The sequence below is a fragment of the Phragmites australis genome, chromosome 12 (assembly GCF_958298935.1).
Source record: "Phragmites australis chromosome 12, lpPhrAust1.1, whole genome shotgun sequence".
In the NCBI taxonomy this organism is placed as follows: domain Eukaryota; kingdom Viridiplantae; phylum Streptophyta; class Magnoliopsida; order Poales; family Poaceae; genus Phragmites; species Phragmites australis.
In genome coordinates, this window is record NC_084932.1 from 702,794 (window position 1) to 726,295 (window position 23,502).

The window sequence follows — 23,502 nt, forward strand, 5'->3', positions numbered from 1 at the left end:
CTTGGCTTCAGAGATCTGCAGCTATTTAATATTGCGCTGCTAGGTAAGCAAGGCTTGCGTTTGATTACAAATCCTGATTCACTTTGTGCAAAAGGTTTGTAAGAATTTTTTAAAATAATATTAAAGTAATGAAAATTGTAAAAATAATATCTGTTTTTGGATAATTGCATAAATAGTACCCTGTTGGCATCACAATAAAATCTGTCGGCATAGTCTCCTGTTTTCTTGCGCCTCTGCTCCGGAAGGATTGTAATCCTTCCTAAGTTAACAAAACCCTCAGACTTCTAAAAAAGTTTGCTTGCATAGTTAAACAGCAAGAGTGAAGCTAGGCACGGCATCAAAAGGTGTCAAAATCATACAGCTGCATGCCATGCATGACGACGACCTAACTCAATCCTTGGGGCAATCTCGTACTCCGTAGTAATCATCTTCATGCTGCAGTGAGGTATAGAAAAGTCTTCTGCTTTTTCCCAAACAAATTATATTGTCGGTTAATCTGCCTCCCCTGTATAGGTACATGCATGTTGTTGCATGGTCAGCATAAGCCACATGCATGGACGTACGGGCCAGGTCATTCAAGTGAATGGATGGACCTGCAGTAGTAGTTGTTAGGGAATAGGGAGTAGTTGTTGCTGTAGGATGTTTGATTTTTTCGATAAAAAAAGTTTTATTGGTTTCTATCGTTACATTAGAATGGTACAAATATATAAAAATTCACTTCTTTTTTTAAATAGCATGATGCGCATAATATCTTATATTTACTAATTGAATGTTTCTTTTGGTGCCTCCACGTTAATTCTAAGAAAATTCTAAAAATTCTCGTAAAAAAGCAAAATATCTAACCGTCGAATTAATTGATTGACTAACTATAACTATAGATCAACAATTAAATGAAACAATTTAGAAGATTAAAAAACAAATCATAGAGTCCAATTCTCAGACTATTTCTTGCATTGCCTTTCTTTCACTTTTTTGTTGTAGATATCATTTGTCCAACAAATTTACGTTAGCAAACTTCAACTTAGTTACGTTAGCAATCAACACACTTTTTCAAATCAATTATAATCAAACATAACAAAATTAAAACAACAGAATGCAAACATATTATGGATTATCACACAAAAATAATATCAAAGAATTTATAATGTATTTCAAAAAATAATATGAGATACGGTGACAACATTAAAAATAATAATAATTTCAAAAAATCAAGAAAACAAATAAAAATCAATTTGCATAACACATAAAATGAAAATTATAAATTAGATCTATTCACAAATAATAAACATGATTCCAATATTATGAAAAAAATTATATTTATATTTTACATTCTATTATTTAAATAAACATCATATGGATGAAACAACATATCCATCTCACTGCCATCCAAATTAAATAAAAATCTCTTTAACCGCGCTCTATGATCGAAGGTTTGATTTGAGCACCATATTTGTGGAATCTGTAATTTTCCTGTCTGCAGCAGCTGCCTAGCTTGTTCTCTGCATGAATAATTCGACCGATTTGATTGGTAGAGCTAGCTTACCTTACTCAAGTTTTGTTCCTCGTCTTCTTTTTAGGTGGGTGACAAGATATGCCTACAGTCAGTGTCAGGTCAATACACAGTCGCATCCCTGTGGACAATCTAACGGCAACCTAAAATACTTAAAGGTTACACCTCATCTCTACCGTGAAATTTAGCAGCTGAATGTTAGCAAGAAAGCTTTTCTCTCCGCGCTAAAAATTGTTGTTGATTGCATGCTGTGGATGCAAAACCTCGATCGAGTCATCTGAGGTGACACATTTAAGGTATATATTATTGCTCCAATTTAATTCCTCGATCTGACTAATAAACGGTAAAAGCTTCTTCCCTCACAAAGGGGATTCAGAAGGTAAAGCAAATGATGACTAGTAGACTAAAAAATGACAGAGCTAACAAGCGCGACTCAGTCGATTGTTTTTATCCTGAAGAAACGCTGAGAAAGAAAAGCTCAATCTACTTTTCTTTTGCATCCATATTTTTTCTTCTTTTCTACGCAGGTTATAGCCAAAATTATTGTAGGGTGTATATATATGTCCATCAGCAAGCTTACCTCTTCGTTTCTGTGTAATGCACTGCAATAAACAGAGAGATGATTAAACTCGGTCACCTGCAGACCTGCTACCATGGAAGATTCCACAACGTGTTGTCATACATTTGTATTGAGATTAAGTGAAGAAAAAAAAAGTAAATAAGAGAATCAATAGATGGATAAGAGGGATAAACGATCTAGAGACAGAGAGCACGTGCACACCATGTTGCGGAGTTGCAATTCCGCTGCTACGATGATACCTGTGGCAAGTGATGGCTACACATGAACTAATCGATCAACACTGAATTTCTGCAGATCAGCGACATTTCATCCGTTTAGTCTTGCCATGGAGAAGTCAGAAACGGAAAGCACAAATATTGCTCGCCTTTCAGGTAAAATCAGAGGAAACACGCAAGCTTGATGATTACTTGTTTTCACCGCCTCGCTTTTTTTCTTTGGTCTGGTATCATCCAACATATTTGAAAAGCTTGCTCACCCCTTTGACCAATTCTAGTACATATGCACGCAAAGCAACAACCACTTTAATTAGTGCCGAAAAGTAACTTACAATGAAACTAGACTACTCTCTTCAAGCACAAATAACTGACATATTTGTGAGATCATGCGTTGGTAAAAGATTTTATTATTTTTTATCATTATAAAAAATGATAAAAAGAAACAACAAAAATATTTTATTATCTATTTTGTATTCTTGATGAATCTATTGTCAAAGGGGGAGAAATTAGTATTTTATTCTCCTTTTTGTCAAAGGGGGAGATTTTATTTTTTTTCATTTCTTCTTTTTATTTCTCTTTGGGGGAAATTTTGTTTTTGAAGAAAGGGGGAGAATTTTTGATCTTTTGGTTTTTCACTTTGCTTCTTGATTTTAAAAACATCTCTGAAAAGGTGTTACCAATGTTCACAAGAGATGTTGCCAACTTCATTAAGGGGGAGATTATGAGATCATGAGTGATGAAAAATTATATTAGTGTTGAAACTAGCAAAGCAAAGTGATTTAACATTATGACATAGGTGATATGTATGTGTTACTAATATGATGTTTGGGTATGCATATAGTAATATAGTAATATTTGTATTTTTGATATATGTAATATACTCGTGATATTGGTGTTTACTGGGCTGATATTGAGTTAAGTTGAAAAATATTATGCTCAGAAAATTAGTTGTTTGTTTATTAATGTGCATGTGTGTTCTAGCGTCTAATCGTAATTTAGACGTGCTAGACGTGTCTAGACTGGACGCCAAGACCTTAACTAAACTAGATGTCAAGACCTCAACTAGCATCTAAGTCATGTCGTCTACCACGCGAACACTAGCTTAGAAGTGGCATGGTACTTGGCGGTCTGTTGTTGCCTATGTGGATGGGAAACCTATTCAGTCTTTGGTCAGGAGAGGCTGGCTGGATATAAAAAATAGATTGACGAGCGACACGGATCGAGTGGGATTAAACAGAAAGATTAGAGAAAAATCTCAGGTTTGGGATTTCGTAGAAATTCTTGTAGAGACGTTGTGTATATGCATCCTGTCAACTCATCCATACAATAAATATTAAATTTTATAAGTTGATGAGTTTGTGATTTGGTTTTTCTCTAAGTTATCGTTCTTGTCTTCCGGTTTTGATTTTTTTATCTTTTGGTTTAACTTACTTGTCTTGGTTATGAAAAGTTTGATTAGTTGATTTTTGTAATTCTTTCATAATTGTGAAATTATGAATTAATAAATTTTCGTCACCATCTGTTACAGTTTGTTTGTGAGGGTTATAACTCTTGATCTAGAGATCCGATTGACTTAATTCTTATTGAGTTAGTTCAATAACTTTATCTAATTTTTACTGTTAAAATTTGACAGTAATCAGACCCATATATATATATATGTATTATTTTTATGATGTAATAGCAATCTATGTAGTACGAAATATGAGATTAATTTAGATTTTTTAATTAGAATAAATTTAAATTTAAATTTAACTTACGCAATCATTCATCCTCTTTGATTGCCCGTTTAATAAATAATCGATCCAAAGTAAAGCGAATGATGACTAGTAGACTAAAAAAAGGACAGATCTAACACACGCGATTCAGTCGATTCTTTTTAGCCTGAAGAAACTCTTTTCCATCCATATTTTTTTCTTCTTCTCTACGCAGGGTGTATATATATGTCCATCAGCAAGATTGCCTCTTCGTTTGTGTAATGCACTGCAATTAACAGAGAGATGATTAAAGTGGTCACCTGCAAATTAACCTGCTACGATGGTACCTATCGCAAGTGATGGCTACTCATGAACTAATCCATCAACACTGAATCTCTGCAGATCAGCGACATTTCATCCGTTTAGTCCTGCCATGGAGAAGTCAGAAACGGAAAACACAAATATTGCTCGACTTTCAGGTAAAATCGGAGGAAACAAACATGCATGATGGTTACATGTTTTCACTGCCTCACTTTATTTCTTTAGTTTAGTATCATCCAACACATGTACAATCGAAAAGTTTTTCCACCCCTTCCTTTCAACAATTATAGTATCATATGCACGCAAAGCAAAAACCATTTTAATTAGTGACCAAAAGTAACTTACCATAAAACTTGTGTGATACATGGGTAATACACTTGTGTAAGTAATGTTGAAAAGAACTAGCTTGGATCATACATGCGCGCTATTGAATAAAAGAAAAATATAGCTGCATGAAGGTGACAGTGCTTTTAAAATATCAGTTATAGGTTACTGTTACCGGTTCATCGGGCGAGGATAAGATCTCGCTCTTTGTTGAACGAGCGAGATCAAGTGGGTTCCAACGATTAGTGCATTAAATAAATGGTTGCAGCAATGTCTTGCCCGTTTATTAAGTGAGAATTTGATCTCGTCCGCTGAACAGATAAGAACTTTATCTTGCTCAGTGAACGGGCAAGATCTTCGTGTGCTACAACGATGGGCGAGATCTTGCCTATTGAACGGATAAGACCTTTTAAATATATAATTCAGCACTGCCCTATCGACGTCAGCACACTATTCTCTTCCAGTTGAGCCGAGGGGGAGGGAGGAGAGGAGAGGAGAGGAGATGGAATGGGAGGGGAAATTTTGCGCCAAAGCTCTGCTGGAGAAAAGAGCTATGTTTTTTCTCTAATTTTTTTTTACAAACTCGGTAGGATAACCAATAATGCTAGGTTTTGACATATGTTAGATGTAGATTTTTTTTACAAATATGGTAGGATAGTCACTAGACATAGGTTAGAATATACATATAGTTTTAGAATCAAGGTTAGATATAGTTTTAGATGTATGTATATATGTATATGTGTGTATATATATATATACTTATAGGTTTGTATATGTATATATACATATACGCATGTTGATAAATTAGTTAAAATAATCTAAAATACATAGAAAAATATCTAAAACTCAAAAAAATATGAATTTTTTTTTGTTAGGTTCATATTACTGTCCTCTACATGTTAAAATTATGTGCATACATGAAAGTACCACCGTTTTTCCTATAATTAAATGAATGTGTTACATATTGATAAATTCATAAATCAATATTGAGATGCCCAGATTTGATGAACCTAATTTTTTTAGTCTTCTTTTGTCATACTCTATCCAACAAAAAATAGACATGGAGTAGGCTCGCCAATCCACATAGTATAATTTAAATACACTAACAGATAGATAGATAGATAGGAGCAGTGTTCTGGTCCAGGCATGGTAGGAACTTCACAGGTTGAACTGCTCTGGGCTTGTGGATGTACATGCCCTATCCTACTCAAAACAACCTAACTTTGAAGCAAAATATCCTCCTCAGACTGGAGACTGTTGACTCCTGCTCATGTATATTGTGGCAGACAAATGGCGATAGCAAACCATGACGATTTTAGACTGTAAACTTGAAATGAGACTTTATAGTTGACTAGTCACTGCCATACAAATTTGACCATATATGGTCCATGCATGTTTGCAGTATCTATACATGATGTGGATGACCAGAATGCTTCCAGGCCAGTAAGAGAATTGAAAATTCTTCTCCCCGTGAAGCTCGACCATTTGTAAATTGCAAATATGCAATAACCCTAAACCAAGCGGATCGGATGGCAGGATCATGCCATGCTGATACTTGCAGGATTGTAGTGAAACCATGACATATGTGTGCTGTAAGAGACTGTTGCAGGAAAATTTGGTCAGATTACCAGAATTATATTACGGGGAACGCATCCAGAAATTGTTGGCGGAAACATAGACAGGTAGCATGCACTAGCAGGAACATATGCATGGCTGCTTTGCTTAACCGTCCCCAAGAAAATTGGTGCTTTAATTTTTTTTTTTGGTGTGGTCCTAGCGCTTGGTCTCAGTCACCAGAACGGACCCCAGTCGAACTGCTATCTGCATTCTGCACGCTGTCCTAGACTACAGTCGTCAACAGCAGTCTACAGTGATGTCCGATGTGCACGCATTATGCTACAGTCCATAATATATATGTCACTCTTACAAAGTCACAGACGGCCGGCCGGAATATATGCATGATTGCAACCAGACCAGGCTTCAACTTCTCTGCTCGATCTGTTGCTTCAATTCGTTCCAACAAAGGCACGTACGTACGTACGTACGTAGAATATGTTCTGTAGCTAGGCGAGGCCTGGCCTGTGTGAAACGCGGGATTCATTCCTGTGCTGTGTGTGCGGCCAACGCCCTTTGATTTGCCTTTTCAACTCGAAGTCCAGCAGAGTAGGTGAGGATCATATATACATGATGTAATCTAATTATATCTGATGCGTATGGTGTGTGCGCTACTATAGTTTATACATACCAACTCCAGGGCTTTCTGCTATAAATATATCCATGTCCCAGCAGCTAGCTCAAGGCAAGACAGGCAGCAGCAATCTGCACATATATCTTGCTGCGGAATAGGAATTGGAGTATAGCATCCACCGATCGATAATGGCTCGACCATCAGCTGCAACATGCAGAGGTACCATCATCGCTCTCCTCGTGCTCGCCGGCACCTCGTCGGCGCAGCTCTCCACGGATTTCTACTCCTACTCGTGCCCCGGCGTGTTCGACGCCGTCAAACCGGTGGTGCAGTCGGCAATCGCCATGGAGCAGCGCATGGGCGCATCCATCGTCCGCCTCTTCTTCCACGACTGTTTCGTCCAAGTACGGACCACAATGATCAATTAACCTGACTAATATACTTAACCAGAGATTAATATTAATATGCAAGTGTTATATATATACTCTGGTGGTGGCGATGAACTTGTTAATTAGTTTTGTGGATGTGTGCTCATGCATATGCAGGGGTGCGACGCGTCGTTGCTGCTGGATGACACACCGAGCTTCCAGGGCGAGAAGATGGCGACGCCCAACAACGGGTCCGTCAGAGGCTTCGAGGTCATCGACGCCATCAAGTCCGCCGTCGAGAGGGTGTGCCCCAGCGTCGTCTCCTGCGCCGACATCCTCGCCATCGCAGCCAGGGACAGCGTCGTCATCGTAAGTACCTGTAGTGGCAGTAACATATATATATATATATATATATGCTGCTGCTCTTAACAGCTGAAAGTCTGAAACAGCAGTACATAATTAACGTACGTGCATGGTGCAGCTGGGCGGGCCGAGCTGGGACGTGAAAGTCGGGAGGAGGGACTCGAGGACGGCGAGCTTCAACGGCGCCAACAACAATATCCCCCCGCCGACGTCCGGACTCGCCAACCTCACCTCCCTCTTCGCCGCGCAAGGCCTCTCCCAAACGGACATGGTTGCCCTCTCTGGTACATACTACTACATGCAAAATAACATTCCCACTGCACGCATTAACAAACTGATTAATTATCATGTTCCCCAAATAAACTTGTAGTGATCAACTTCGTCAAAAGTCAACTGTGGAAATTATAACAAAGATATCAAATAAAGAACCACTCCACACTCTGTTTCTCGATGGTAGCTGGTAGACACTATCACCAACGGAACTGATAGCTCGGTTTTGGCTTCAGAATTTAACTTGAGCTTGTGGTTACTTTCAAAGAATAAACAAACTTCCCTCTTTGTCTGGATTATTAAACAAACACGTAGCAAAGAGAGTTGGTAAACGATGGTTATCGATGGAATGACAAAAAGTTTCTAAAGGTGACAGAGACAACCCACAGGTTGTTGGTTTGGGTTTCTGGAAGAAAAAAATGAAAGTTATTTGCAAAAGCTGTAAGTTTTTGCATGTTATAAACCTGGCGATGACAATGGCAGCTTCAAGGAACTATCTGTAATTGAAAGATCAGTCTGCCATCAGAAATCTCAAATTCGTCGAAATACTAAAAGCATGCATATATAAAGTCGATCGCTCGGCATCTCCCCGCAACTAGATTACGAGCTAACTACAGCCACACATATTGTTCCTTTTCTTTCGTTTCATGTCTGGAATCAAATACCTTTTTTCTTTCTTATAAATTTGGAGAATACTTTTTTAATACAAACATGTGTTCTAAATTAATTAAGTAAAGTGACCAACCTTCTCGTGAAAAGATCGAAAGTGGCCAATCATTGATGTGTTCCATATATGGTTTGGAATATTGGATCATGTTTATTTCTGTTCTTCCACTAGCTGAATAATCTAGATGCAGATTTTAATGATCTGACTATCGACACACAGATTTTGCATCAAGCAATATTTATCGAAATTTCATAAAATAGAGCAAGTATTGAATTATCATTTTGTAAATGCTTCCAAAACAATGCCCCCAAAGCAAGTAGTATTGAATTATCATTTTGTAAATCTAACTTATATTCTTATGTGTTGCTTTGCCTCTTAATTTTGTCAGGTTCTCACACGATAGGTCAAGCACGCTGCACAAACTTCAGAGCACATGTATACAATGACACCAACATCGATGGCGCCTTTGCAAGCACAAGGCAATCAGGTTGCCCTAGCACCTCAGGTTCAGGCGACAACAACTTGGCGCCTCTGGATCTTCAAACCCCAACCGTCTTTGAGAACGACTACTACAAGAACCTTGTCAGCAAGAAGGGGCTTCTACACTCTGATCAGGAGCTCTTCAATGGCGGAGCCACCGACGCACAAGTCCAATCATATGTTAGTAGCCAAAGCACATTCTTCGCAGATTTTGTGGCAGGCATGATCAAGATGGGTGACATTATGCCACTGACGGGCTCCAATGGGGAGATCAGGAACAACTGCAGAAGGATTAATTAAGAGGCAATGCGTACTATCTACTGAGACCTTATCAGTCACGTTTAACATGTTTGTAACTTCTACATTTTTTGTTTCCACAATTGTGAAATCATTGTGTCGTGTCGATGAGTTCACATGTCGGTTTGTTTAAATAATGAATATGTAACGATTGTTCTCTTCACAGTCCTTTTTTATGTCTAATATATTTTGCACGAGAAAAAAAAGTGTCGTCAGCAATGCAAACAAATATATATATATATATATATATATATATATATATATATATATATATATATTTTCAGTATAGGTGGTCACAAAGGGGCCTCTTGTGCCAGCGCCGGGGCTCGAATACGAAGAGTTAGAAGTAAGGCTCCAAAGATTGCGCATGTACGACAGTATTTTGACGTAAGTGTCGGTTTCACATTTATTATATTTTGAATGCATAGCGGGCGTATATGTATATATATATATAGATACACTGTATGTATATTCTGCAGGTATACTAACTATAGTTTATGTCTGCGCACACCCCATAGGTTGTAAATCACAGTGTTTGGAATTTTAACTGGGGGATATGCACAGTGTGAATAGCAATTACGCATAGGCGTAGAATAGCCTCGCCATATATATATATATTATATATAAAGAGAAAAAAGAAGAGAGAGAAAAAGAAGAAAAAAAAGAAAAAAAGAGCCCAGGCTGGCCCCAAGCCAACTCCAGCTCATGCTCCTCTTTACCCCTCAGCCGGCCTGGCCCATGGCTGTTGCCTTTTCTTTTTCTTTTCCCCACTTCTTTCTTTTCCTTCTCTGGCCCAAAACAGCCCAGCCCGCTTTCTTCTTCTCCTCTCTTCAGTTGGCCCAGCTGAGCCGGCCCAGGGTGCCAGCCTCTTTTCTTCTCCAGCCCGAGCCAGCCCAAGGGGCGGCGCCCCCTTGCTTCTCTTCTTCCTCGAGCCGCAGCAGCCCCAGCAGCCAGAACACGGGCGTGCCGCCCTTGCTCCCGACCGCCTCCCCTCTCTATCCAAGCCGCATACGAGTTCAAATCAAATCCTTATCTATCTCCACCCGGTTTGAGTCGGATTGAGTCAAATCCCCAACTGAATCCCCTCCTATCTCTAGCGGATTTGGGCGGAATCCCCTCTGCCCATAATCGTGTTTCACGCGGACTCTTCGACGGCCAAGCGTTTATCTCCTTCGAGGGAACCCTGGGCCGCTCCTTATAAAGGAGGCAGGGGGTGCCCGAGGGGGATCAGTTTTGGAGAGCCTCGGCGAAGCCATGCTGCACCATCAAGCCGTCACCGCCGTTCAGGTCTTGTGCCGCCGCCGCCCTCAAGCTCGTCAGTCTTCCTCATCCCCACGCCGTCACCGATAGTGCTGCGCCGATGGCCGGCCGAACCTCTGCTGCCCTCTCTGGTGAGTCCCCGACCGCGATCTCCCCTCCTCCTCTCCTATAGGTGGTTGGCCGCTGTTGATGCTATGTGCCACCGTCGGTTCAGCTCGTCCTCTGGCCACCTCTCGGGTGGTGGCCAAGGCGGGGAGCCATGCGCGTGCGTGCTTGTTGCTATGCTGCTGCTCTGGATGCTTGTCCCCAGCCTTCGTGTTGTGTTGCTCTCTGCGCTTGTGCTCGTGTCATCGCCGTTCCAGCTGTGGTGCTCGCCGTGCTTGTGGCCGTGTCGCCATCGGCCCAGACCCTATCCCTGGAACAGCCAAATCGGAGGTGGTAGCCAATGCGCGGCCCGGCCGCCGGTTCTCTCTCTGTTGTGCACCATGGACGCTTGAGCTCGGGCTGTGTGCTATTGAAGCACCGGGCTCCAGCTGTGTGCCGTTGAAGTCTCAAGTTCTGGCCATGCGCTATTGAAGCCCGGGCTCCGGCCGCGAGTCACGATAGCCTTGCCGTCGTGCCGCCTGTACTCGCCGTTGTGCCTTGTTTATGGCACGGCTGGCGTCTCTCCGGTTGCTATGTGTTTCTCTCATTGTTTTGCTTGCACCGCCGTCGTGCTTGCACATAAGCCAGGCTGCCACCAATTCATCCAGAGGGTTCTCGCAAGGATTGTCCCTGTCCATTGATTTCGGTTGTTATATAGTACAGACGGTCACGAATAGCTTTAGACAAGATCCGATCAGATTTTAAATAATGATGAAAGGTACATACGTGTCATGTCCAAAACGTTTTTGCCAGAAAAATCGAGTATAAGCCTAAATAACCTAATTAAAATAGACTCGATCTTAACTAATAAAAAATCTAGCTAATTAACAAGAGCGCTCATGTGTGTTACATAGCTAATAGCTAATAGCTACCAAGAAGAGATGCCAGAGAAATCTTTGATGGGTCCTTCCAGAAGCTCCATGATGGCCATCTAGGCGGCCTGCGTCGGATGTATGTAGTCCTAGTAGAATGACTTGTTCGGGTTAGAGCATAGGGTGTACTGCGCGTTGCTGTTGTGGTCATCTTACCCGTAGTAGCCATTCGGGTCAGAGGTATCGCAACACATCGTGTACTTGTTATTTGAACTGATTCGACAGCGTCGAGCCTGGAAACCAGAACAAAAAAAAGTAAAAATAACAACCGTTCCATCAAGTAAAGGTGGATCCGATTAACGACAGATGCATTGTCATGCATCTAAGAATATAAAGCATGCATGTATGTAGTACGTACGTACCGGAATTGGGTTGCACAAGGTTGCTGAAGATGGTGTAGAGGTCGAGCACGAGGACGATTTCTGATTTATCCAGCTTCTCTTTGAGAGCCGTGTTGTGCATGTTGGCGAGCATGTTGCCGTGGCTCTCGCAATGGCTGTAGTTGTTGGACCAGGACTGCCACGGTGTGCAGCCAAGCGGGGGCAGCGAGTTCACTAGCACCTTGCCCACACCCAGCTTTTGTAGTTCCATCATGCCGTCGAGGATCTCGTCTGTCACGTTTCCGCTCAAGGCGATCATCTGCATGCATGAATTAATACGAGCACCCACCACGTGCACTTGTTGAATTAATAAATACTCATGTCGTCGGAGCTGGTCGTGTGGTCGACGTGTGCATAGTCGTAGCCGGCGGAGATGGCGATGAGCGCTACCGAGTCCTCAAGGTCCTCTTCCTTAATGATTTCGTGGCTCACTAGCCTCCTGAATTGATCGATCTGCCTGCCGAGCGAAGGCACCTCTGGCGACCCCTTGTCATACACGCCGGAGCCGGCCACGGCAAAGTTCACGCCAAACGGGCTAGCATCATTCCGCTCACGAAGCCTGTTCGGCAGAGGGGACTCGTCGTGTCCCAGAATCTTTACTGCAAATTAATAACGACCCATGCAAGCAGCAACATGCATGAATAATTAATCTTTAATTCTGCTTTAGTAAGGCAGGATCTGCATGAGCTTAGCTTAATTACCGAGGAAATCTGACTGTATTAGGCCATCGGAGAAGCGCCTGGTTGCACGGTTGCCGTGGGCTGAGTTCGAGCTGCCGTACGGGTAGTACCATTCACGCGACGTCAGGCTCTTTTGCGATGTCAGCGAAGGAGTCACCGAACACGAAGAGCTTATAGTTCCGCCGCTGGTCAGAGGGCCCCTAGCGCCGGGACTCCACATGAGCACATGCATGCTAGCAACCATGATAAAGCCAGTTGATTGATATAGCGAGAACAATGCAGAAATCTAACGACGAGAAAATTAAACCCACCGCTTAGAACGAGGAGGAAGCATATAGCAAAATGAATAATCTTCATGGTCGCTAGCTTGCAAGCACATGAGGAGGAAACCGTACGTGGCTGCGAGGGGAGTTGAATATGTAAATATGGCTACATCCTCTGTTGCTATTTATAGATAGATATTGGTGGCTATTCTACAACGTCAGGCTTTTAGTTTTGCATGGTATTGTGCTAGCATGAATACGTACGTGACATGTGGCTGTACGAATACGCGGCTAGCTGGCCGGGGTAATCAATCTGTTTGAAAACATAATATGATTTATCTCTAAGCGGTACGCATGCATAATTGTGAAGAGCCAGCCCTGCGTACGTGAAGGGCTTTAGAATCTCGGCATGCATGGTTAGTGGGAGGCGTAACAGAATAAAACTCAGTCGCCCGGACTAATCTATTGCTACTTAAAATGTACCAAAAGTGTCCCGCGTCGGACTCATGAGTCCTGCGCGCTCCCACGCCTTCACGCGCCCTCCCGCATGAATCCTACGTCCTCCCACGTGCTTTGAGTCCCGCACCCATGTGGTGAGTCCTGTCTTTTTTTTTTCGTGCGCACCAACGTGATGAGTCCCATGTTATTTTGGTTTTTTAAAGATTTTCTCAGTGAAGTTTTTATGGCTTTCGTTGCAACGCGCATAACTAGTCTATTTTCAAAGCTAATCATCGTGTAAAATACGGTCAGTTGTAAACTATTAGATATATGGGCTTAGCCCAATATATTTAAGGAAATTCCAAATAAATCTCAAAAGATCAACAAGTGGAGCTGGGTGTGTATTTTTAGTCCCACCTTGTTAGTGGAGGTGGGGGAGACCAACTTATAAGAAATTATCTCATCCACCCACTTAGCATGTGTGGATGAGATGATTAGGAGAACTCACGCGCTCTCGTTTGCCTCGTCGGGGCCGAAGGAGCACTGCATCCTGCGCGAATGGTCCGTCGAAATCGGGTCCAGTTGCGACCTCCTTTTGCAGTTTTATTCTTTTGGTGCATGGGTAAACAGATAAATATGTGGGAATGGTGTCGGTTAAGAATCTTATCGTGGCACGTAATAGAGTCCGATAGTGGCCTCCAGGATTCGGCATAATTTCCTCTTCAGAAGAGTACGCTAGCTCGTGTGTGATGGGAAGAGGTTCCTAGTCGGTGTCTGATTCTTCGGGTGTGACGACACTAATCGTGTCGCACATTATGACGTCTCTGTCATTAGACTTCTTCAAACTTTCGGACGTAGCATCGTAATTCGACGAAGCGTCCGAGCCTGGCTCTACAGGCTGCTGAGGTGCAATAGTAGATGGAGGTGCAATCTCTTCGGGGACATTTGTAGGTTCGTCCTCCGCTATAGGCTTTTCACTATCTTTAGTTACGATGATGAGGGAGGGTTGAGGTGGATCGACCCTCTGTTGTTGCGTGGCCGACCCTGTTGAAACAGGGATGATGCCAACGTCTTGAACTTGTCATGGTTTTGGGGCCAAGCGCCCTAAAAGAAAGTTGTATTTCAGGTTTTGTTCGAGGTTCGGGTTATTCGAACGCTAACTCTCCCGTCTTTCGGGCGTATTTGACCATCTGCCCGGACGCGAACTTGAACGTGACGTAGCATGAGGTCTTGTAATTAGCGGAACCAGGCTTGCCGGTTTCTCTTCTTTCGCTCGCGCCTCCATTGATTCTCATTGAGAGTATACTAGGCTTGGTATCTCGTAGGTGAAGCAAGACGACGCGCCGGTCGTGTAGGAGCCTCACGCCTCAGGGCCTCATGATAGGAAGAAGCCGCGTCATAGGGGAGCCTCTAGTCATGCCTTTTGGCCTTCTCGGATATGAATAATCCTGATGACGTGATTCTTGATCCCACCTAGTAGGTCACCGCGTTTGGTGTGGCTGATAGGACGAAGACGGAGGACCTCTTTGTCGAGGAGCTTCGACGTGACGATCTTGATGTTCATAACGATTTGTAGGACGGGGATTGCCCCCAGTCCGTGGAGTCTCTGTTGTAGTGCTAATTCGAAGTTGTCTCTCGATACCATTCATTTGGTCTCTAAGTTGTTGTAGCTGTCTTTGCGGTTCATCAGGACGAGGCGCCGGCACTTCACTCAGAAGCACGGCGAACTGGTTCATGTTGTGGTTAGATGTAGATGGGTTGGACATCACGCTGACGTGGAAACAAGGCACCTAGTACTGGAAGCCAGCTAGAGTGGGGTTGTAGAGTCTACGCCTCCTTCCAAGGCATTGAGATAGAAATTCTTCAATAATAGCTTATCGGGCAGGGAGCCCAGCTCACGACGCATGATATGTCCATGTGTTAGGAATGGCTTCACTTGGAGCCGCTTCCTCTTCTGGAGTAGTGAGTGAGGTGAGACGAGAGGAAATCCGTGTTGGAGCCTCTTGGTCTTGACGATCGTCCGCCAGCAGTTCCGACGTGCATGTGGTCATCCGGCTTGATGGGCGAGGGCAGTGCTTTGACGCAAGCTCTCGCAAACTGTATCTAAAGCTACTACCAACTCGGTTTCAGTTTTCTTAATGAGGGCGGTTCCCTCTAGCATAGCGTTAGCCTCAATGATAACATTGCGGCGTTCTTCTTTGATCAGTGCAAAATCTCTCTTCTGAGACTTCTTCATCGTGTGAGCTTGAGTGATCTCTTGCGTCATCTTCGAGTAGACTTCGCCCTCGTGCTTGAAGAAGACCACGGGTGGAAACGCTCCGAACTGGAGGGTCATGGGAATTGAGTCACGGGCAGGGATGAATCCACCTGCAACAACAGCATCTCTTGATTAGTACTTTTCCGACAACCTCTTCGCAAGCAGCACTTAGAGACTCGAGAGACCATCTTGATGACCAGCGCAACGCAACAAGATGGGAGGAGAACCAAGTCCCACCAGGCGCGCCATTTTGTTTCGCGAACGAGAAACTCTCCTTGAAGGAGTTGCTTTACGACTTAGATTTTAGATAAGTGCGAGTATGCCAGTATACTATATACAACATAAATACACAAAGACAAAGTACGAGGGAAACAATGCTTTATTAATTCATCATTGAATTACAAAGTACAGTTTCCCACGCTTTACATTACGCCAAGTACATTTGACACTGACGATTGTACGGCTCTTGGTTCCTATGGCCTTGTGAGGCTGCCAGTTAATTACATCCATAGTGTTGGGCTGCAAAGCAACTTTGATTAAGCCGCACTTAATGGTCATTGTTTTCAAAATAAGAGTTGTCTCTAAGTATGCATAAACACAATGCATAAAATGTGGAGTGCCAGAGTCTCATCGGCCTCTAGCAAAAAGACATCCGGCCTCGTCGTGCGGATCCCATAATGAAATCTTGAAAAGTGTTCGTCCTCGTCGGTCGCGAACAAAGAAATTCCAACCTTGTCAGTCATGGAAGAGGGAAAGTGCCAGCCTCATTGGTCAGGGAGAAAAGGAGACTTCAAATGGTACACCGCCTTGAAGGTGCGGAAACACGAATGTATGTGAGCAGTAGGGTTGTGCTCATGCTGACACATAGGAGATTTCTCCTGTTGTAAACTTCTGAAATCATCAGCATGACACTTAGTCGAGTGCTGGTTCGTCTCATGGTGTGGATGAGTATACTTGGCACATGCTTGCAAGTAGAGTTCCTGGGTTAAACGAGTCAATGGACATGCAAGCTTGCCTAATAGCCGTACAGCAAGCCGGGGGCGCTGAGCTGCTGAGCTGCTTTATTCAGTAACATTCAGGTGTCTAGTCAAGGCCTTAATGGCTCAAGTTGACAGCCAACAGATTGAAGAAGCAAACTGATCATTGCCTTCTTTGACTCGTACACAAAGCTGCACGTGTGTATGCATGGATGCATAGTCCTGTAGGTGGGACTTTGTTTTATTTGTAAAGCCTTCATCACTCACTGTCACAGAATCAGTGAAAACAGACGGTGTGTCACAGATGTTTTGTTAGGACATATCACTGATAAAATACTCTCATACGGTTGTTAAGACAGACGAGTCTGTAACAGGTCCACCGTTTGGGTGTGTCTGAACTCACAGACGATTTTTAGAAATTCATCTGTTACTATCATACATACACAGATGGTGTTACACAAAAACCGTCTGTGATATTATCACAAACGGTTTCTTGTAAGATCCGTCTATGTCTGGATGATAGACACAGATGTATTTTATGAAAACCGTCCGTATTTAAAGACCCACGAATGGTTTCAAATTTGACCGCTCGTCTCCCCTGTGTCTTTTGCCTTCGCACACACACACACAACCCGCTCATCTTCCCAGACTCTTTTGGCTTTCCACACACACAACCCCTCGTCTCCCCTCAATATAAAGCGAGAAAGAGTGTTCTTCCTTACTCGCCATATCCAAGTGTTCTCCACTGCACTGAGAAGTCCTCACTATGCATCTGCGTCGGAGAAGCGAAATCTTGCCGGAGGCCGAATCCCTTTCACTGCACCGAGGTGAGTATCATATGCTTCCCATCGATGTTTAGTTAGGGTTTGTAACTGATGGCAGAGCCTTGTTTCCATCGTAGATCTACATGGTGCAGTTCACGGCAATCAGGAGGTGGCAGGATGAGGTTGTCCCTATGGCGACTTCAACGGCGTGGATGCCTGGCATCGACTTTAGCTGGGTGGACTTCATCTTCTTCGCTGCTATGAAGGCCCCCTCCGTCAACCCTGTGTATGTTGTCAACCACGTTCTCATCTCTATTCTTCCGGTTGCAAATTTCTTCATTGTTGTTGGTCACAATAGAGATATTTTCGTCAACTGCAAGATAGGCTTGAACGCACATTTCTTGCTAAACCATGGGTGGTTGTTTGGTAGCAATGCTGTCTGGTTTTGGCTCATGCGTGAGATAGTCAAGTTGCAGCCAGAGATCCAGATGACTATGAGCTGCTCATTGAAGATGATGCTTGGGTTGATATTATGCTGAAAACGTAGGATGTTGAGATGATGTATATCATCTCATCTTTTTGAAAGACAGCGCCGATCGACCTAAGTTTGTCGATCACTTTTCGTCTTTTTGGAAGACAGCGTCGCATGATGTCAATCATTTCATCCTTTTGGAATATGGCATCGATCGACCAATGATGTATAGCTAGGGATTGCGTTTAGCTAGTTAGGTTTATGTGTTCTGAACAATGTGTGATGTGCATTTGTTTGATGTTTTTAACCTTTTTCATATGTAAAAGACTGTGTCAATGTATTCTAAACAATGTCCGGTAAACTTAAAGTGCACACCGGTAAACTTGTTCGGTCTCAGTGCATCAGCAACTAGCCATCGTTAAATCAAAGTGCCTACAATAAGGTTTTTTGTATTGTTAGATAAATAGCACTTCTAGATTTAATTTAATTCAATTGCTAAATATAACATGAAAAGGAACATATGCAAATAACAAGCTCCGACTAGCTCCAACGAGCCCCGACTAGACCCGACTAGCTTTCTGTGAAGAATTCCGATTAGATCCGACGATCCCCGACAAGGTTTCGACAAGCCCGACAAGCTCCAACCAGGTATCTAATATAGATCGTGATGTACATACTCGATGGAAGCATGAGATGCAGAGGCCTTCGTGATGTCGATTCAGTATGATGAAGATGAAATAGTCGAAGTAGATCGCGATGATGTAGAGCAAGTAGATTGTGAGCAGTCGTGTTGAGCGCTTCCCAAAAACCTTATTCGCCCTCTCCCGGTGCAGGATCCCAAGAGCGACGGGTTCCGAAGACCTGCTCTGCCATTCATCGGTGCATGCCGGCGTAGCGGGATGGAGTAGACTACGTGTGACGGTGCAACAGAGAGAAAATAGGCAAAACCCTAATGCATGTATGTTCTTTGCAGCGGCGGGTGGCAGATATATATAGAGGGAGAATCACACGGTTGAGATGCGCCATGATCGGACTCTATTACGTGCCACGATAAGATTCTTAACCGACACCATTTTCATATATTTATCTGTTTGCCCATGCAGCAAAAGAATAAAATTGCGAAAGGAGGCTGCATTGCGCAAGCAACTAGACCGATGATGCCACCGAGCACCTCGTCTACTTCGAGTCGGTGTGTGGAGACTCCGCAAACAACCCGTCATTGCTACTACGTCAGTTCTCAGATTCCTTGACCGGAGCTGCCTTCCGCTGGTATAGCCGTCTACCTGCGGGTTCGGTGCCTAGTTGGATCGCTATGAAGGATTTATTAAAATCAAAATTCATCACCATGAGGAAGGACATCTCGCTAGAGTTGTCCCAAATTAAGCAAATGCATGATGAGAAGATTGAAGACTACATCATCCACTTTAGAAACAACAATGTCCGTTTCACAAGAGATATGTATCCAGAAGATGCTGTGCAAATGTGCATTCACAGCATGCAACAACACTGGTTGGTCGACGTATCAAGACACGACCCGAAGACGTTCAACTCGCTTGGCGATGCCGTCGCGGCTACCAAGCTTGAGTTCAAGAAAGTACCACACATCATGTAGATGTACAAGAATGCAGGCTCCGTTGACAACACTAGACGATTCAGGTCTTCAAGTAAGTTGGCCGAAAATGGCAACAAGGCGAAGGCACCCGTTGAGTCAAACACTACGAGTGTCGTTCCAGTCTTCGGCCCGAAGAGTGAGCGGCCAAGACTAGCTGGGCATCCTAATATCTGGGAGATGCTAAATAAAAAATAGATCTTCCGACAGACTGCATCAAGAGTCACTTCGACTCACATCTGTGGCCCATCTTGTGAAGCCGCACACCTGGCAGTAGGTGCCGCAAAGGCGCTCACCAAGGAGTCATAAATCCAGACATTAACCTCCCCATGTTAAAGGTAGTAGGTACAATCTAAGTCAACGACGCTTGCTTCCTTGATGTGTTCTTAAATTAGAGAATGACAAATCCTTATCTTGAAGAATTACTCCTCTGTCAACTTTGGGTCCGTGTTCTCCTGAGACTAGGGGGAAGTCTATGAAGCCTCATTGGAAATCTATGATTCCCACCTTTGCCCGTCGTGTGTGAAGAGTGGTAGAATCAAGAACAGGAACATATGCAAATAACAAGCTCCGATGAGCCCCGACTACACCCGACTAGCTTTTCGAGAAGAATTCCGACTAGATTCGTCGATCCTCGACAAGGTTTTGACAAGCCTGACAAGCTTCGACTAGGTATCTAATATATATCGCGATGTACGTACTCGATGGCAGCGTGAGATGTAGATGCCCCCGTTATGTCAATTCACTAGACGATGAAGAAGAAGAAGTAGTCGAAATAGATCGCGATGATGTAGAGCAAGCAGATCGTGAGCAGTCGCGCCGAGCGCTTCCCAAAAACCTTACTCGCCCTCTCCCAGTGCAGGATCCCAAGAGTGACGGGTTCCGGAGACCTACTCTACCGTTCGTCGGTGCACGCTGGCACAACGGGATGGAGTAGACTATGTGCGATGGCACAACAGAGAGAAAATAGGTAAAACCCTAATGCGTGTATGTTCTTTGTGGCGGCGGCTGGCAGATACATATATAGAGGGAGAATTGCGCGGTTGAGACGCGCCACTATCAGACTCTATTATGTGCCACGATAAGATTCTTAACCGACACCATTCCTACATATTTATCTGTTTGCCCATGCAGCAAAAGAATAAAACTGCAAAAGAGGCCGCACCTGCGCAAGCAACTGGACCCGATTTCGGCGGACCATTCACGCAGGATGCAGTGCTCCCTCGGCCTCGGCGAGGCAAGCTAGCGCGCGTGTATTCTCTTAATCATCTCATCCACACATGCTAAGTGGGTGGATGAGACAATTTCTTATTAGTTGATCCCCCTCCACCTCCACTAACAAGGTGGGACTAAAAATACACACCCAACTCCACTTGTTGGCCCTTTGAGATTTATTTGAAATTTCCTTAAATATATTGGGCTAAGCCTATATATCTAACAATTTACAACTGATCATATTTTACTCGATGATTAGATTTGAAAAAAAGACAGGACTCACCACGTGGGTGCGAGACTCAAAGCACGCGGGAGGACGCGGGATCCATGCGGGAGGGCGCATGAAGGCGTGGGAGCGCGTAGGACTCATGAGTCCAGCGCGGGACTCTTTTGGTACATTTTAAGTAGCAATAGATTAGCCCGGACGACTGAGTTTTATTATGTTACGCCTCCCTCTAACCATGCATGCTGAGATTCTAAAGCCCTTCACGTACGCAGTGCTGGCTCTTCACAATTATGCATACGTACCGCTTAGAGATAAATCGTATTCTGTTTTCAAACAGATTGATTACCCCGGCCAGCTAGCCACGTATTCGTATAGTCACACGTCACGTACGCATGCATGCTAGCACAGTACCATGCAAAAGTCAAAGCCTGACGTTATAGAATAGCTGCCAATATCTATCTATAAATAGCAACGGAGGGTGTAGCCATATTTACATATTCAGGTCCCCTCGCATCCACGTACGGTTTCCTTCTCATGTGCTTGCAAGCTAGCGACCATGAAGATTATTCCTTTTGCCATATGCTTCCTCCTCGTTCTAAGCCGTGGGTTTAATTTTCTCGTCGCTAGATTTCTGCATTGTTCTCGCTATATCAATCGGCTAGCTTTATCATGGTTGCTAGCATGCAGGTGCTCATGTGAAGTCCCGGCGCCAGGGGCCCTCCGTCCAGCGGTGGAACTATAAGCTATTCGTGTTCGGTGACTCCTTCGCCGACACCGGCAACCACCTGCCGACATCACAAAAGAGCCTGATGTCGCGTGAATGGTACTACCCGTACAACAGCTCAGACTCGGCCCACGGCAACCGTGCAGCCGGGCGCTTCTCTGACGGCCTAATACAGTCAGATTTCCTCGGTAATTAAGCTAAGCTCATGCAGATCCTGCCTTACTGAAGCAGAATTAAAGATTAATTATTCATGCATGTCACTGCTTGCATGGGTCGTTATTAATTTACAGCAAAGATTCTGGGGCGCGACGAGTCCTCTCCGCCGAACAGGTCTCGGAAGCGGAACGATGCTGACCCATTTGGCGTGAACTTTGCCGTGGCCGGCTCCGGCATGTATGACAAGGGGTCGCCGGAGGTGCCTTCGCTCGGCAGGCAGATCGATTAATTCAGGAGGCTAGTGACCCACGGAATCATCGAGGAAGAGGACCTTGAGGACTCGGTAGCGCTCGTCGCCATCTCCGTCGGCTATGACTATGCACACGTCGACCACACGAACAGCTCCGACGACATGAGTATTTATTAATTCAACAAGTGCACGCGGTGGGTGCTAGCTGATGTTAAATAATTCTGCTGCTTTTTGCTTGTATTAATTCATGCATGCAGATGATCGCCTTGAGCGGAAACATGACAAACGAGATCCTCGACGGCGTGAGGGGACTACATAAGCTGGGTGTGGGCAAGGTGCTGGTGAACTCGCTGCCCCTTCTTGGCTGCACGCTGTGGCAGTCCTGGTCTAACAACTACAACCATTGTGAGAGCCACGACAACATGCTCGCCAACATGCACAACACGGCTCTCAAAGAGAAGTTGGATAAATCAGAAATCGCACTCGTGCTCAGACCTCTACACCATATTCAGCAACCTCGTGCAACCCAACTCCGGTACGTACGTACTACATACATGCATGCTTTATATTCTTAGATGCATGACAATGCATCCGTTGTTAATCGGATCCACCTGTACATGATGGAACGGTTGTTATTTTTACTTTTTTGTTCTGGTTTCCAGGCTCGACGCTGTTGAATCAGTTCAAGCACAAGCACAAGTACACGCCGTGCTGCGATACCTCCGACCCAAACGGCTACGGTGGGCAAGATGACCGCAACGGCAACGCGCAGTACACCCTATGCTCTAACCCGAACAAGTCATTCTACTGGGACTACATACATCCGATGCAGGCCGCCTGGATGGCCGTAATGGAGCTCCCGGAAGGACCCATCAAGGTTTTCTTGGCATCTCTTCTTGGTAGCTATTAGCTACGTACCACGCATGAGTGCTCTTGTTAATTAGCTAGGTTTTCCATTAGTTAAGATCGAGTCTATTTTAATTAGGTTATTTAGGCTTATACTCGATCTCTCTGGCCAAAAATGTTTTGGACATGACACGCTTTCTAGTATGTACCTTTCATCATTATTTAAAGTCTGATCGGATCTTGTTCAAAGCTATTCGTGACCGTCTGTACTATATAATAGAGGCCAATGGTTGTATTTCTAAAATCGTATGTATATTCATATATACAGTATAGAATCCATATATTACTGAATGTAACTGACATATCAACAATAAAATACACACAACAGTATGTGATACACACAGCAGATCCATTAAGGTACCCTTGGTTCGTACGAGAACCATTTATCCAGCCACGATCCATCTACAATGTACGAAGTAAATTAATGTCAAATCAACCTAATAAAAGAGAGTAACTTGGCCGCTACAAAAAGTCATCATGATCCAGTGACTTTGATTGGCCGCTACTCCAGTTGAAGCTTTGTGCGCCAACAAAAAAAGAAACAAACATTCTCTGATGGCCCCATGAGTCAGGGATTCTATTTAATCGGTGGACTCAGCACCAACCAATAAAAATTGAGTATTCTATGTGCG

General features: G+C 43.8%; 2 protein-coding genes across 4 annotated transcripts; both read left to right on the plus strand.

Annotated features, from left to right (window-relative positions):
* The first annotated feature begins 6,929 nt into the window (after positions 1-6,929).
* Positions 6,930-9,442, plus strand: LOC133887432 (peroxidase 4-like). The gene is made up of 4 exons (XM_062327383.1): positions 6,930-7,236; positions 7,378-7,569; positions 7,682-7,847; positions 8,889-9,442. The coding sequence occupies exons 1-4, from the start codon at positions 7,021-7,023 to the stop codon at positions 9,278-9,280; spliced, it is 966 nt and encodes a 321-aa protein (XP_062183367.1). The 5' UTR covers positions 6,930-7,020; the 3' UTR covers positions 9,281-9,442.
* A 742-nt stretch (positions 9,443-10,184) lies between these two features.
* Positions 10,185-23,089, plus strand: LOC133887416 (GDSL esterase/lipase At5g03610-like). Of its 3 annotated transcripts, none has more exons than XR_009903555.1 (5): positions 10,185-10,668; positions 21,522-21,746; positions 21,849-22,158; positions 22,222-22,499; positions 22,627-23,089. XR_009903555.1 is itself a non-coding variant. In XM_062327363.1 (3 exons), the coding sequence occupies exons 1-3, from the start codon at positions 10,638-10,640 to the stop codon at positions 22,001-22,003; spliced, it is 411 nt and encodes a 136-aa protein (XP_062183347.1). In that variant the 5' UTR covers positions 10,185-10,637; the 3' UTR covers positions 22,004-22,212. The 3 variants fall into 3 exon arrangements, 1 of the variants encoding a protein (XP_062183347.1); XR_009903556.1 differs by having other exon boundaries at positions 21,849-22,130; XM_062327363.1 differs by lacking the exons at positions 22,222-22,499; positions 22,627-23,089 and having other exon boundaries at positions 21,849-22,212.
* The last annotated feature ends 413 nt before the right edge of the window (positions 23,090-23,502 follow it).